This window comes from Camelus bactrianus, chromosome 13, assembly GCF_048773025.1.
Source record: "Camelus bactrianus isolate YW-2024 breed Bactrian camel chromosome 13, ASM4877302v1, whole genome shotgun sequence".
Lineage (NCBI taxonomy): Eukaryota > Metazoa > Chordata > Mammalia > Artiodactyla > Camelidae > Camelus > Camelus bactrianus.
Window position 1 is genome coordinate 33,261,676 of NC_133551.1, and position 16,134 is coordinate 33,277,809.

Consider the following 16,134-nt stretch of genomic DNA (forward strand, 5'->3'; position numbering starts at 1 on the left):
TAAGCTTCTGTGTAGGGAACCAAAAAACAAAGCACCTTGGAAGAAACCCACAAATAGACAAACAAAAACTTGGGTTACAATAAGGTAATGATAATTAAGTTTACTTAAGGATTATTTTAATTAATTTTTTATTGAAGTATGACATACTTATAAAAAGTACACACCAATCAGAAATACATAGTTTGATGAACTATTTCCAAATGAATACGTTTATATTACTACCTACCCAGGTTAAGAAACAAAACATTACCAGAATCCCAGAAATTGCCCTTGTGCCTCATCTTGTTCACTGTTCCTTTTTTTTCCCTGTAATTTTGGCTTGTTTTTGAACACTATATTAGTGGGATCCAACAGTATACATGTAATTTTTACTTGCTTTTTTCTGCTCTACAATGATCATGTGATTAATCTGTGCTACTGTATGCAGCAGTTTGAAAGTTCTTTTACATGACTTTGTAGTATTTCCTTATATGAATGTATCACACTTTATCCATTTTACTGGTAATAGATGTTTTGGTTCATTCAGTTTTGTAACTTGTATCAGCAATTTTGTAAATATTTGCATTCCATGAATATAGATATATGTACTGATTTCTATTTAGTATATTCCTGAGAGTAGAATTGCTGAATCATAAGATATTTGTATGTCACCTTTGGTAGATGCTGCCATATAGGTTTCCAGAGCTTCTGTGATAGTTGCATTTCCACCAGGACTGAATAAGAGTTTGTTAGTCACACTTGGTATTTATCAGTGTTATAAAAAATTGGATATAAGATACATATAATGAGATCTATATAGTATACAAATGGGTAAACAGCTTGGTGAATTCTTACGTATGTATTCATCTATGTAATCATTACTGAGCTCAAGCCGAATAGTATTTCCATCACTCCATCACCCTGGAGAGTTCATTTGTTCGTCTTTCTAGTCACCACCCTGTCTCTTCCACCAGATAACGAGTATTCCAACTTAAATCACCATCGTTTAGCTGTTCCTCTTTTTGAATTTCATATGAACAGAATCATACGGTAGGCAATCTTTTGTGCCTGGCTTGTTTCACTCAATATAATTTCTGTGAGAGTCCTCTATATTGGTATGTATAACAGTAGTTTGTTCTTTCATTTTTATTATCAAGTTGTACTCCATTGTCTGATTTTAACATATTTTATTTATTCTGCTTAGATAAAGGATAGGCCTTAATAGACCATAGTTTTTTTCCCCCTAGTGTACACCTCGTTTTCAATTGCTTATTATAAATAAAGCTCTGTGCACATTCTTTAACAAGTCTTTTGGTATCTGAGTATATACACTTGTTTGTGTTTGATATTGATGGATAATAGGGTAGATGCATGTTTAGCCTAAATACATATATCAGATTCCCAGAATGAGTCAACCATTTTCCACTCTTAACAACACCGGTATTTGTCAGTCTTCTTAATTGTAGCCATTCTGGTATTCACTGTGGTTTTAGTTTGCATTTCCCCTGACTAGTAATGGTTTAACCATCTTTATACACTTACTGGTCATTGGATATTCTCTTTATGAGATGCCTGGTGAAATCATTTGCCCATATTTTTATTGGGTTATTTTAGCTTTTTTATTATTGATTTGTAGGAATTCTTAATATATTCTGGATGTTATTTTGTTGTTGGTTATTTGTATTCACATTTTTTGCCACTCTGTGTTTGCTTTCTCACAGACTGCTGTCCTTTGATGAACTGAAGTTTATAGTTTACATGTTGTCTAATTTATCAACCATTTTCTTTATGGCTATGGTATTTTGTGTTCTGTGTATGAAATTTTTGCTTCTTTTATGTTCAAAACACATTCTCTTAAGTGATTCCTTGTAAGAGTAATTGTTTCACCTTACACATATAAGTTTGGGGTGATGTCAGATGATCAATCCCCCCTGAATACTGAATAACCAAACGACCAGGCACTATTGATTGAAAAGACTGTTTTTCCTCCTGCTGCTCTTGCAGAGTATCCTGTGTCATAAATCAAGTGCTCATATGTATGAGGTTTCCCCTTCTTTTTTGGTTGCAGGTCTATTTGTCTTTAATTGACACCAGTACTACATTGCTTTAATCATTGTAGTTTGTAAAATATAGTGTATTTTTTTCTAACTTTATTTTTCAAGATTGGCTTTGATGTTATTGACTGTTTACATTTTTGTGAAATTTTTGCTTGTTAGTCCTTCTCCACTGCAGGCATACTCTCTCTCAAGAAAGGTCTTGCTGACATGTTGACTGAGATTGCATTAAATATACTGATCAGTTTGGGAAAGTTGACATCTTTAAACTGCTGCATATTCTAGTCAATGAACACAGTATATCCCTCCATGTTTTTAGGTCTTTTTCTCTTATATCTTCCTCATAATTTAATACTTTTGACCCTTTTATAAATGATACTAAATATTTTTCATTTTAAATTATATATAGGAACTTGATTTCATTTGTTACTGGTATATATGTGATTATCTTTTCTTTGTAAACTTTTATTTGTAGTTAGTAACATGCACAAGGTGTACACCTTCTTTAATTTTTGCATATACCTAACTCGGTAATATAACCAACATCCAGATCAAGGTATGGAACATTACCCACAACCTTCTTTGTGCCTCTTCCTACTACACTGACTTTGATCACCATAAACTAGTTTAGCCTCTTTTTGCATGTCATAGGAAAGAAATCATAGGATATACATTCTTGTATCTGCCATTCTGAAGAATTATGATTGTATGATTCATCATTTTGACATGTAGCAGTAGTTGTTTTTCATTTGGTATATTATCCTATTATATGAATATATCACAGTTTGTCCATTCTCATTTTTTAAGGCTAAATAATATTCCATTGTGTGTGTACACACATACACACTATGTTTTGTTTACTCATTTCTTGATGGACATTTGTTGCTTCTACCTTTTGGCTACTGTGAATAATGCTACTATGAACATGGGTATACAAATATCTGTTAGAGTCCCTGAATATATACCCAGAAATGGATTATTCTATTGAATATATATCCAGAAATAGATTTCCTGAATTATATGATTATATTTTTAAATTTTTGAGGAACCTCTGTACTATTTTCCATAGCAGTGTGCCATTTTACATTCCCACCAAAAGCATACAGAGGTTCCAGTTTTCCATATCCTTGCCAATACTTGTTATTATTATATTTTTGATAATGGCCATCCTGATGAGTGTTAGGTAGTATATCTTTGTGGTTTTGATTTGCATTTCCCTAATGATTAGTGTTGTTGAGCATCTTTTTGTATGTTTCTTAGACATTTGTATGTTTTCTTTGGAGAAATGTCTGTTCAAGTCCTTTGCCCATTTAAAAATCAAATTTATTGCTTTGTTAAGTTGTAGGATTTCTTTATGTATTTTGGATATTAACTCCGTATCAGATACATGATTTTCAGATATTTTCTCATTCTGTGAATTGCCTTTTTACCCTGCTGATTGTGTCCTGTCATGTACAAAAGTGTGAAGTTTTGATACAATCTGATTTAACTAGTTTTACTTTTGCTGCGTGTGCTTTTTTGGGTCAAATCCATGGAAACATTACCAAATCCAATGTCATGAAGCCTTTCCTCTATTTTTTCTTCTAAGAGTTTTATAGTTTTAGGTTTATGTTTAGGTGTTTGATCAATTTTCAGTTAATTTTTGTATATAATGTAACATAAGGGTGTGACTTTATTCTTTTGCGTTTGGATATTCAGGTTTTTTTTTTTTAACAGTATTTATTGAAAAAGGTGTTCTTTCCCCATTTAATGGTCTTGGCATTCTTGTTGAAAATCATTTAGGTATTTATAGTTTTCAGATTATAAGTCTTTTACCTTTTTGGTTAATTACTCAGTATTTTATTCTTTATGATGTTGTTGTAAATGGGATTATTTTCTTAATTTCCTTTTTGAATTGCTCATTGTTAGGGTATAGAAATGCAACTGATTTTTTGTGTGTTGATTTTATATCCCGCAGCCTTACTGAATTTATTAGTTTTAACAGTTTTTTTTGTGGAATGTTAGGGTTTTCTATATAAAAGATTGTGTTATCTGTGTACAGAGATAATTTTACTTCTTCTTTTTCTATTTGGATGTTTTTTTGGGTTTTTTTCTTGTCTAATTGCTCTGGCTCAGACTTCCAGTACTATGTTGAAAAGAATTGTCAAAAATGATCATCCTTATCTTGTTCCTAATCCTAGAGGAGAAGCTCTCAGTCCTTCATTCAGTCAAATCATTCAGTCATTCATTCAGCATTGAATATAATGTTAGCTGTGGGCTTTTCATATATGGTCTTTATTATTTGAGGTAGCTTTCTTCTTTTCCAAGTTTGTTGAGCTTCTTTTTTTTTTTAAATCATGAAGAGATGTTGAATTCTCCAGTTCTTTTTCTACATCAGTTGAGATGATCATGTGGTTTTTTTATGTTATTCTGCTAATGTGTTGTATTATGTTGATTGTTTTTTTTTATGCTGAACCATTCTTGCCTTCCAGGCTGATTACTTTTATTTTTAAGCTTAATTAATCTTTACTTTTTTGCCTTTGACAGCTAGAAAAAGTGCTACAGCAAGGAGACATTGGAGAGTGTGCAGAACCATATATGATTTTCAAAGAAGCAGATGCCACCAAGGTAGAATGTCATGTCTCTTATTTCTCCCACTTTCACAGTCATTAGCAGTCAGTCCCCATTCCCCTCAAATCTCCGAACCCAACCCTAAACAACCTTTAATCTCAAAAATTATAATTTGGGAGGATACTATATGGAGCATATTAAAGAATTTTACTAATTCATTTTTCTGTTGGCTTCCCCATTTTCTTTCTTTTTTTTTCCATTATCACTTAACTTGAGTCACGTGCTATGCTATTCCTTTAAAATCTCCCTCACCCCCAAACTAATTGATTCTTGAAATTTTTTTTCTTAGAGAAAATGAAGTTAATCAGTTTAATTCCTAAATAATAAAAAATTTCCTATATTTACAAAGTAGTAATATTGATAGAACTTTTCCTAGCAAAACACAAATATTCTGGGCCTCTGTCTTGCTGCAGATAATTAAGAAATATGATTAAGATTGACAATATAACTTCCATTTTTGCTATCAGATGACTAATTTTTAGAATTTATATAAACTTATAAAGCAAAAATAATTCGTGAAGAAACAGTTGGTACCAAATTCCAGATACCCTGAGTTAGCTATAAGAATGGCAGGTGAGAGAGTTCCAGTCAAAATGGCGGAGTGGTAGGACCACGAGCTTGCCTCTCCTCACATCTGCAATGAAACCACAACTGACTGCTAAACAACCATTGAAGGAAGCCTGGAACCTAGCAAAAAAGATCTTCTGCCACTGGAAACAAAGAGGAAAACCACAGCAGGATGGTAGGAAGGGCGTGCTTGCGATATAATTGGGCCCCATACTTCCCAGGTGGGCTACCCACAAGCTGAAGATTTGTTAAGTCACAAAGGCCCTCCCACAGGAGTGAGAGCTCTAAGCCCACGTCAGGCTCCCCAGCTCAGGTCCTGGCATTGGGAAGAGAAGGAGACCCCCGGACATTTGGTTTTGAAGGCCACGGGGGCTTGGCTCCAGGAGCCCCACGGGACTGGGGGAAATGGAGACTCCATTTGCTTGAGAAGCGTACACAGAAACTCACATGCACCAGGTCCAAGGGCAGAGGCAGTGATTTCGTAGGAACCTGGGCCAGACCTGCCTGCTGGATTTGGAGGGTCTCCTGGGGACGTAGGGGGCGGCTGCAGCTCACTCAGGGGACATAAAAACTGATGACGGACATTCCAGGAGTGTTAATCTACATGAGCTTTCCTGGAGGTTGACATCTTTATTGGATCATTAACACCAAGACCTAGCCCCACCCAACAGCCTGTAGGGAAGCCTTAGGCCAAACAACATACAGGGTGGGAACACAGCCACACCCATCAGCAGACTTCTTAAGCCACAAAGGCCTCTAGACACAGCCCTACCCACCAGAGGTCCAGGACCAAGCTTCACCCATCAGTGGGCAGGCATTGGCTCCTCCTGCCAGGAAACCTGCATAAGCCTCTAGTCCAGCCTTATCCACCAGGTGCAGATACTAGAAATAAGAAAACAATAATCCCAAAGCCTGTGAAAGAAATCCACAAACACGTAGACAATATGATAGCAGCAATATGATAGACAATATGAGGCGGCAAAGGAATGTCTCCCAGGCCAAGGCACAGGATAAAATCCCAGAAGAAGCAACAAGTGATGAGGAGAGAGGTAATTTATCTGAGAAAGAGTTTAAAGTAATGATGGCCAAGATGTTCAGAGAACTCAAGAGAAGTATAGATTCACAGAGGGAAGCTTTTAGCAAAGAGTTGGGAAATACAAAGAATACCCAAACAGAGTTGAAGAATAAAATCACTGAAATGAACAATACACTAGAAGGAACCAAGAATAGACTAAATGAGGCAGAAGAATGGATCAGTGAGCTAAAAGACAGATTAATGGAAATCACTACTTCAGAACAGAAAAAAGACAAAAGAATAAAAAGGAATGAGGATAATTTAAGAGAACTCTGGGACAACATGAAGCACTCTAATATTCACATTATAGGGGTTCCAGGAAGAGAAGAGAGAGAGAAAGGACCTGAGAAAATTTTGGAGAGATAATAACTGCAAACTTCCCCAACTTGGTATAGGAAATAGTCACCCAGGTCCTGGAAGCACAGAGAGTACCACACAGAATAAGCCCAAAGAGGAACACACCAAGGCACATAGTCATCAAATTGACAACGATTAAAGATAAGGAGAAAATATTAAAATTAGCAAGAGAAAAGCAATGAATAACACACAAGGGAACTCCCATAAGTTTATCAGCTGATTTTTCAGCAGAAACTCTACAGGCCAGGAGGCAGTGGCACGATATAAAGTGATGCAAGAGGGAAACTTACAACCAAGAATACCCTATCCAGCCAGGCTCTCATTCAGAGTTGATGGAGAAATCAACAGCTTCACAGATAAACAAAAGCTAAAAGATTTCAGAACCACCAAACCAGCTTTACAACAAGTGTTAAAGGACTTTCTCTAGTCATCAAACCATAAGAAAAGAGAACAGAAAGAAGAAAGAGGAAAAAAAAGAGACCTACAAAAGATTGCTTTGGTTGTTGGGAGTCTTTTGTGGTTCCTTATAAATTCTGGAATTGTTCTAGTTCTATGAGGAATGCCGCGAGCATTTTGATGGTGGTTACATTGGATCTGTGGATTGCTTTGGGTAGTGTGGCCATTTTGATAGTATCAATTCTTCAAATCCAAGAGTACAAGAAATCTTTTCATTTCTTTGTGTCATTTCAGTTTTCAGAGTATAGGTGACCTCCTTGGTTAAGTTTATTTCTAGATGTTTTGTTGTTTTTGATGTAATGGGAATATCTCTGCCAGTTGTAAAATTCTGGTTTTTTGAAGTGGAAAAAAAGTGAATGAAGGGTCGCAAATGGCAAAATATCCTTCTTTTTAATGGGTGAGTTGTATTCCGTCACACACACACACACACACACACACACCACACACACACACGCACCACACACACACACATATACATATACACATACACACACACACACTAATATATATATATATACATGCTGCATCTCCATTGTCTATTCAGCTGTTGATGTGTACTTGGGATGCTTCCATGTCTTGGCAACTATAAATAATGTTGCTGTTAATGGAAGAGTGTATGTATCTTTTTGAGTTAATTCTTATTTTGTGGTAGACTTTATTCCTTTGATAACTATGTAAGTTTAAAAAGCTAAAGCTCTAAACATTCTTAGAACAACAAACAGTACATATATGTAAATTTAAAAATTTTTTTGTGGTAAAAAAAATAAATGATCTATCAAGCCATGAAAGACATAGAAGAGACTTAAAAAGACATATTGCTAAATGAAAGAAGCCAGTCTGAAAAGGCTACAAACTGTATGATTCCAACCAAATGACATTCTAGAAAAGGCACAGCTACAGAAACAATACAAAGATTGTGGTTTCCAGGGGTTTGGGGGGAGGGAGGGAGGGAGGAATGAATAGATGGAGCACAAGGGATTTTTAGGGCAATGAAATTACTCTGTATGATACTATAGTGGTGGCTACATGTCATTATGCATCTGTCAAAACTCATAGAATGTGCAGTGTCAAGAGTGAACCCTAATGCAAACTATGGCCTTTGGTTGATAACAATGTGCTCATGTTGGTTCATCGATTGTACCAAATATGCCACACTGACGAGGGATGTTAAGGGTAGGGGAGTATATATGTGTGGGTGGGGAGGGCCATGTGGGAACTGTGTATTTTCTGCTCAATTCTGCTATAAACCTGAAACTGCTCTAAAAGAATGAAGTTTATCAAAAAAAAAAAAAAAAGAAGAATGGCAGGTGATTGTAGATCTTTGCACACATGGTTTAATATGTCAGACATCCAGGAGAGATGTACTTGAGGAATACTGGACAGGTCACCAAAATCTAAAAAACATTTTGCTTTCTATTTTTCTGAGATTCAGATCAAGAATTGGGCCTTTTCTGCTTATATGGTTACTTCTGAGCACATAATATTCTCTGATTCCTGGATGTCTGGTTCAAATTAGGGTTAAAGTATCCTGGCTTTCCCCAGGTCATCATTTTACAAATTAAATTTGCTCTGTTAATATGTAGCTTATAGGTATATAATTGCAGCTTATTTCACACTTCCCTTACATATTTACATAAGCTGATAGAATTAAGTACTCTTAAAGCAAGAATCTTTTTTGGATGTCTGACAGATACAGCAATAAACAGCTACAATTTAGCTATCCCTTCATCTTTTCTCAGCCCTGAGTCCCAAGATAGGACACTATCACCAGAGTATACCTCACAAACATCTTATATGGACAGAGTATGTGAAAGATTTTGGTGTATGTTTTCACCCTTGGACCATTGGTTGACTATTGCAAGCCATCTTAGTGTTTGTTTCGGGGATAGCCTAAAAACTGAGCCAGCTTCAGGATGGCTTCCAGATAAGCACACACTCTTTGGGTCATTAGTCTTTTCCCAGGGTTTCGTCCTCTTGTCATACTTTTTTTTTTTTTTTTTTTTGCTTCTTTTATTACAACTCTGGGCTTATTTATTATTGGTCAGTTTGTGACCCCCACTCATGTCATGGTTGTCATATGTTAGTGATTATTTCAAAATGGCCCAACCACTTCTATCTTTCTTAGAAATACAAAATTTAACAAGGCATAACCTAGAATATTTTGTAGTTGGCAGATGCTGACTAGAACACGGTTATTTTTCCTTTCATAAAATAGTACTTGTAGTACGTAAACGTGTTTGACACTTGCTCTCCTTCATTTTCTCCCAACATAAGATCATCACAAACAGAAATTTTAAAGACTTTTACATACATTTGTAGAACTGGTTGAGGTTGTTTAGTAGTGTAGATAATACACTGTTACTTGATCTCTGAAAGGTACAGACTGTTTTTCCATCTTTGCTGAGAATTCTTAACTTTTATATTTTCCTTGTATGTTATGAAGTAGCCTTTAATTCATTTCTTTTGAGCATAATCATATAATGTATAAAGTTTTATTTTGCAGAATAAGGAAAAATTGGAGAAGCTGAAAAGTCAAGCCGATCAGTTTTGCCAGAGACTTGGAAAGTATCGCATGCCTTTTGCTTGGACTGCAATCCATTTAATGAACATTGTTAGCAGTGCTGGTAGTTTGGAAAGAGATTCTACAGAAGTAGAAATAAGCACTGGAGGTAAGAGTGTTTTGTATAAAATATTTCTACATGTATAATGGGGGAGGGTATTAGCTCAGTGGTAGAGTGCATGCGAGGTCCTGGATTCAATCCCCAGTACATCCATCAAAAATATGTATATATTCCTACATGTATAATTAAACACTTTTCTTACGTAGACTTGTTTTACTTGTAAACTTTGCAATGTAATGAGGCATTAAAAGGGTTTTGTTTTTTTCCTTTAACAGATTTATTGAGATATAATTCACATACCATATAGTTCACCCATTTAACGTGTGTAATTCAGTGCACTTTTGCACTCATTAGTAGTCACTCTTTATTCTCTCTAATTCATTAAATTCAGTACTAACCAACCTCTAATCTGTTTTGTCTGAATGGATTTGCCTATGCCAGACATTTTGTATTGATAGAATTATACAATAGGTAGTCTTTTGTGACTACCTTCTTTCACTTAGGATAATGTTTTAAGATTCATCTGTGTTACAGCATGTAGCAGTATTTCATTTCTTTTTATTGCTGAGTAATAGTCCCTTGTATAGATATACTGTATTTTATTTATCCATTCATCAGCTGATAGACATTAGGTTGTTTCAACTTTTTGATTATTATGAATAATGCTGCAGTGAACATTCATGTGTAAGCTTTTGTGTGGACGTATGTTTTATTTCTCTTGGGCATATAGCTAGAAGTGAAATCACTGGTAATACGATAATTCTGTTTAACCTTTTGAAGAACTGCCAGACTGTTTTCCAATGTGGCTGCACCATTTAAAAATTCCACTAGCAGCGTATGAGTGCTCCAGTTTCTAAACATCTTTGCCAATGCTTTTATTATCTGTACTTTGAATATAGCCATCCTAGTGCAGGTGAAGTGGTGTCTCACTGCAGTTTGTATTTGCCTTTCCCTGATACTAATGATGTTGAATATCATTTTGTGTGCATTTATTACTTGTTTATCTTATTTTGAGAAATATACAGTGATAACCTTTGCTCATTTTTTAATGAATTTTTTTTCTTATTGAGTTAATGCTCATTTTTTAACTGGCTTTTTTGTATTCTTGTTATTAAGTAGTAAGAGTTCTTTCTCTATGTATTCTGGATGCAAGTCCCTTATTTAATAAAGGATTTGCAGGTATTTTCTCCCAGTCTATGGGTTGTCCTTTTACTTCTTGATGGTGTTGTTTGTAGCACAGAAATTTTAAATTTTGATGTAATTCAGTTTCTCTGATTTTTCTTTTGTTGTTGTGCTTTTGGTATTGTACCTAAGAGAGCATTACCTAATCCAAGATAGAGGAAATTTATTTGTATGTTTTTGTCTTAAGAGTTTTATAGTTACAACTCTTATATTTGGGTATAACTTATTTTGAGTTAATTTTTGTACATGATAAGGTTTCCAACTTCATTCTTTTTATGTGGATATCTAGCTGTCCCGCACCATTTGTTGAAAAGACTATTCTTTCCCTATTGAATGGTCTTGGCACTCTTCTTGAAAATCAGTTGACTGTAGATGAATGGGTTTATTTCTGGACTCTTCAGTTCTTTTCCATTGATGTATATGTCTAAGTTATTGCTAGTACTATACTGTCTATTATTTTGGCTTTGCAGTAAGTTTTGAAATTGGGATTAGTGGTTCCTCCAGTTTGTTTTCCAAGATTGTTTTGACTATTTTGGGCTCTTTCATTTTCATAAAAGTTCCTACAGCGTTAATTTTTGCTCAAAGGCAGCTGGAATTTTGAAAGGAATTTCGTTGATTTTGTAGATCAATTGGGAGAGTATTGTCCAAATAACAATATTAAATATTCAAATCTATGGAATGTTTTTCCATTTATTTAGATCTTAAAAAAATTTTTTTAAACAATGTTTTGTAGTTTTCAGTGTATGTCTTGCCCTTCCCTTGTTAAATATGTATCCAAGTATCTTATTGGTTTTTGATGCTATTTTAAATGGAATTGTTTTCTTAATTTCATTTTCATAGTGTTCATTTCTGTTGTATAGAAATACAACTGGCTTTTGAATTTTGAGCTTGTGCTTTGAAACCTTTTTGAACATGTTTATTAATTCCCATTTTTTTTCTTTTCTGGGTTCTTTAGGATTTTTTATATACAAGATCATATCATCTGCAAATAAAAATAGGTTTTCTTTTTCCTTTCCAATCTGGATGCCTTTATTTCTTTTTCTTTTCTAATTATCTTCACTAGAACTCCCTGTACAATATTCAATAAAGGTGGTAAGAGTGGGTATCCTCATCTTGTTCCTGACCTTAAGGGAATGCATTTAGTTTTTCAGCAGTGTGATGTTTGCTGTAGGCTTGAGGAAATTCCCTCCTGTGTCTAGCTTTCTGAGTGTTTTTGTTATGAATGGATGTTGGATTTTGTAAAATGCTTTCTCTTCATTTTATTGAGATGATTTGTATGGCTTTTGTCCTGTAGTCTTTTGGTATAGTGTACTGCATTAATTGATTGGTTTTGGATGTTAAGCTAATCTTACATTTCTGGGAGAAGTCTCACTTGGTCATGATATGTAATTTTTTATATATGCTGTTAGAGTCTATTTCCTCGTATTTTGTTTATTATTTTTGCTTCTGTTTTCCTAAGGGATACTGGTCTGTAGTTTTTCTTTCTTAAAATATCTCTATCTGGTTTGGTGTCAGGGTAATACTGGCCTCATAGAAATGAGTTGTGAATTCTTCCTTCTGCTTTTTGGAAGAGTTTGTGAGCAATTGGTATTCATTCTTCATTGAGAGTTTGGGAGAATTCACTAGTGAAGCCATCTTGGCTTGATTTTGTCTTTGTGGTAAATATTTTTATTACTAATTAGATCTCTTATTTTAGATCTATTCATATTTTCTCTTTCACCCTCAGTCAGTTTTGATAGTGTGTATCTTTCTAGAAATATATTCATTTCACCTAAATTGTTATTTAATCTGACTGTTGACTTACAGTTATTCATAGTAGTGCAGTATAATCCTTTTTTCTCTCTAAGGTCTGTAGTGATGTCCCCTGTTTCATTCCTGACTTGAGTAATTTGAGTCCTTTCTATGTATTTCTTTTCTTCATTAGTTTAGCTAAAGTTTTAAAATTTTCATCTTTTTGAAAAATAAGTTTTTGGTTTTCTTGAGTTTTCTTCTATTGTTTTTCTAGTTTTTACTTCATTTATTTCTGCTCAAGTGTTGTCTTTTTTGGTATACCTTTCTAAATGCCTATTTCAGATTAATTTTCCCTTCTTTTTCTAGTTTCTGAAGTTGTAAGTTTAAGTTACTTGTTTGAGATCTTCTTTTTTAATATAGGCATTTACAGCTAAAAATTTCCCTCTGAGCACTTCTTTAGTGATATCTCATATGTCTGGGTATTTTGTACTTTCGTTTTCCTGTATCTTTGATGTTTTTTAATTTCCCTTGTTATTTCCTCTTTGCTCCATCAGTTAGTCAGAAGTCTGCTGTTTAATATTCACATGTTTATGAATTTCCCAAATTTTCTTCTGTAATTGACTTATAGTTTAATTCAACTTTTCTTGGAAAACATATTTTATATGATTTCAGTCCCTTTGAATTTATTGTATTTTGTTTTATAGCTTAGTATATAGTTTAAAGATAAATTAGAATTTCTTACGTATGCTTGAGAAGAATGTATATTCTGCTTTTGCTTAGTGGAGTGTACTGTAGATGCCTGTTAGGTCTAGTTTGTTTATAGTTTTGCTTCTTTTCTATTTCCTGGTTGATTTTCAGCATAGTTGCTGTATTGGTTTTGAATGACAGCAAAGACTTTGAATGCAAGTTATCTTAAATTTTGTTTCAAACTCAAGTACTGAGGCTGGGAGACCATTATTATATGGTGACTAAAATTTATATTATGAATATTTTCTAGTAAATACACAGCTCCTCTCTAGCTGCTTTTCATAGCTCATTTTTGGTTATATGCATAATCTCTGTGTGGTAAGAGACTCATTTTACACTGGAGCCATTTTAAAAGAGAACCTGAGGATTCAGGTTTTGTGCTTTCTCACTGATCTCTCCAGACATGAAATTATTCTACTATAGTCAGTATGTTGAGGGGATAATTTTCAGCTTCAGTGGATTTTTTTGCTGTGTTTGGAAAGCTGCTTTAAAACAAATTTTAAATAAAATGATAATGAATGTCTTATTTTTTTTTCTTTGGTAGAACGAAAAGGGTCTTGGTCAGAGAGAAGGAATTCTAGTATTGTTGGCAGAAGATCACTTGAAAGGACAACAAGTGGAGATGATGCTTGTAACTTGACCAGCTTTCGACCTGCTACTCTCACAGTGACAAATTTTTTTAAGCAGGTATTGTTGTGTCATGTAGGAATTCTAGGGGACTATTTGTACATAAAATTCTTTTGATTTTAGAAAAATCACAGTTGTGCTCGTAGTACATATACATATGTGATTTCAAGAAGTTAAAAAGGTTAAGAATAAAAAGTATAAGAATAAAAAATAATATAATATTGTTTTATCATTATATTTATTTAAATGTTGACACTGACTAGTAACGCGTCAAAATCAATCATCTACATGTATATTCTATTTCTTAATTTTAATAGTTTAGCTTTCTTAAGCATTGATGATTTATGAATTTTCTTAGAGTAAATGTGTGGTTCATCTGTCCTCCCCACCCAAGTTTTTTCTTGACCTAACGTACTACATCCATAGAATATGGAATATAAATTTCAGGCCCTAGTGGTTCATTTTTGTGCTCAAATACATTCAACATTATTTTTATAGGTGAATTTATAGGTCCAAAAATTTCTTGATCAAAGATATTTTGTTCTTTGCAAGTATGTTTCCTGTACTTCAATTCATGAGTCAAATCAGTAGTTTTCAAATGCTGGTCATGATCCATTAATAGTGATGGAAATTTAGTAGATAACACACAACATTAAAAAAAGAAACCCAGTAGAATAGAAAAATAATAGTGCATTGCACTTAGTGAAGTTAAATACTGCTGAAGTTTTTTTCCCTCCAATTTTTGTGTTTGTGCATACCTATGGATATGTGGATATGTGTGTATGTGCGACTGGGTTTTGATGTAAAATGAATTTTATACTGTGAATCAAAATCAGAAAATTTTGAAAGTCTACCTGAGATAACCAGTTGACCAGAACCATATAAGAACAGGAGAAAATTTGTGTTAGTGTGACAAACTGGAGAAGAGTACCATGTATGTATTTTGGAGCAAATTGAAGGAGAATGCTGAGTATTATCTCAAAATCCTTCCTTCTGAGGTGTTATTCTAAATAAGAGGAGAAAATCCTGGCCTACTGACACCTTATAATTTGAGAGGGCAAGGGTTTAGGGCAGGATGTGTCATGAACTGACAGGTAGCGATCTATATGAAACCTTTCTCACGGTTATGTATCAGTAGCTTTCACAGGCAGCTGCTCTGTGAGACTCAGATGGAAAATAAAGCAGGTGAGGTGTCTGAAGTGGCAAGGGTCTTTCTTTTTACTATGGATAATAATGCAAGAAAGAGTCTAGAAAAGGCCACAGTGTTACTTGGGTGAGGTGATAGCCCAAACTTAGCTATGGAAACAGGGCAGTAGATTTACTTAGTACAATGACACAACTTTGTATCTATGACATTTCTCTCTCTCTCTTTTTTGAGCCACTGTCACTTCTGCTATTTCCACAGCTTTTAAAAAATTTCTTCCGCCAGCTTTACTATTGAACTTGTATTGTAAACTTAAATCAACAAGTCATCCATCCACCCACCTGTTTATTTGACAAATATTTTTTGAGCATTCACCATGTACTGAGCATCAATCCACCCACCTACCTATTTATCTAATAAATATTTGTTGAGCATTCGTCATGTACTGGACACTGTGTTAGAGACTGATAACTGGTAACTGGAACAAAGTGTGAAAACTTACAAAAGGAACAATGAAAAGCATTTACACTTGACTCTTGTACAATTCTGTAATTTTTTTAACTGTTAGCATGTATGATTTTTATAAGTAAATAGCTAGAATATCAAGCAAGTGCATATTAAGTAAAAAATAGAGATTGTAATTTTAATAAAGTAGAATTCAAGGTACTAGTTTCTCCTAAATGAGATACATAAGGCAATTTTTTGTTTTAAATCGATGAGAGATTACTATTCATGATTGGGATATAGTAATTAGGAATGTTTATGTACACAGATTTGTAATGTGTCAAGCCAAAATTATTAGAAATACATGGAGATTTTAAAACTCCACACATTAATTTTAAGGACTATTGTTTGTTGACATGTATAGAAGTTAGTTGCTTCAGGAGTGCACAGCGGTAAGCATGCAGAATGGAGGAATGATTGTCAGCTATGCTTATTCATGTGTTTGGTGATTGACTGGCATCAGCTGATCTAGACTGACAT

The 16,134-nt window shown here is 34.2% G+C and overlaps 1 protein-coding gene across 13 annotated transcripts in view; it reads left to right on the plus strand.

The window, feature by feature from the left end:
* The window catches only part of DOCK7 (dedicator of cytokinesis 7), a 176,819-nt gene that overhangs the window by 37,788 nt on the left and 122,897 nt on the right, over nt 1-16,134 (plus strand). For 12 of the 13 annotated variants that reach the window (XR_012511209.1, XR_012511208.1, XM_074376358.1 and 9 more), the window contains exons 10-12: nt 4,560-4,640; nt 9,602-9,767; nt 13,924-14,066. Coding sequence is in view for 11 of the 13 variants with exons in the window: in XM_074376358.1 (XP_074232459.1) it covers nt 4,560-4,640; nt 9,602-9,767; nt 13,924-14,066 (390 nt within the window). In the remaining 2 variants the exon portion in view is untranslated. Of the gene's footprint in view, nt 1-4,559; nt 4,641-9,588; nt 9,768-13,923; nt 14,067-16,134 lie in introns of those variants that run through there. The other variant, XM_045512582.2, reaches the window with a different exon arrangement.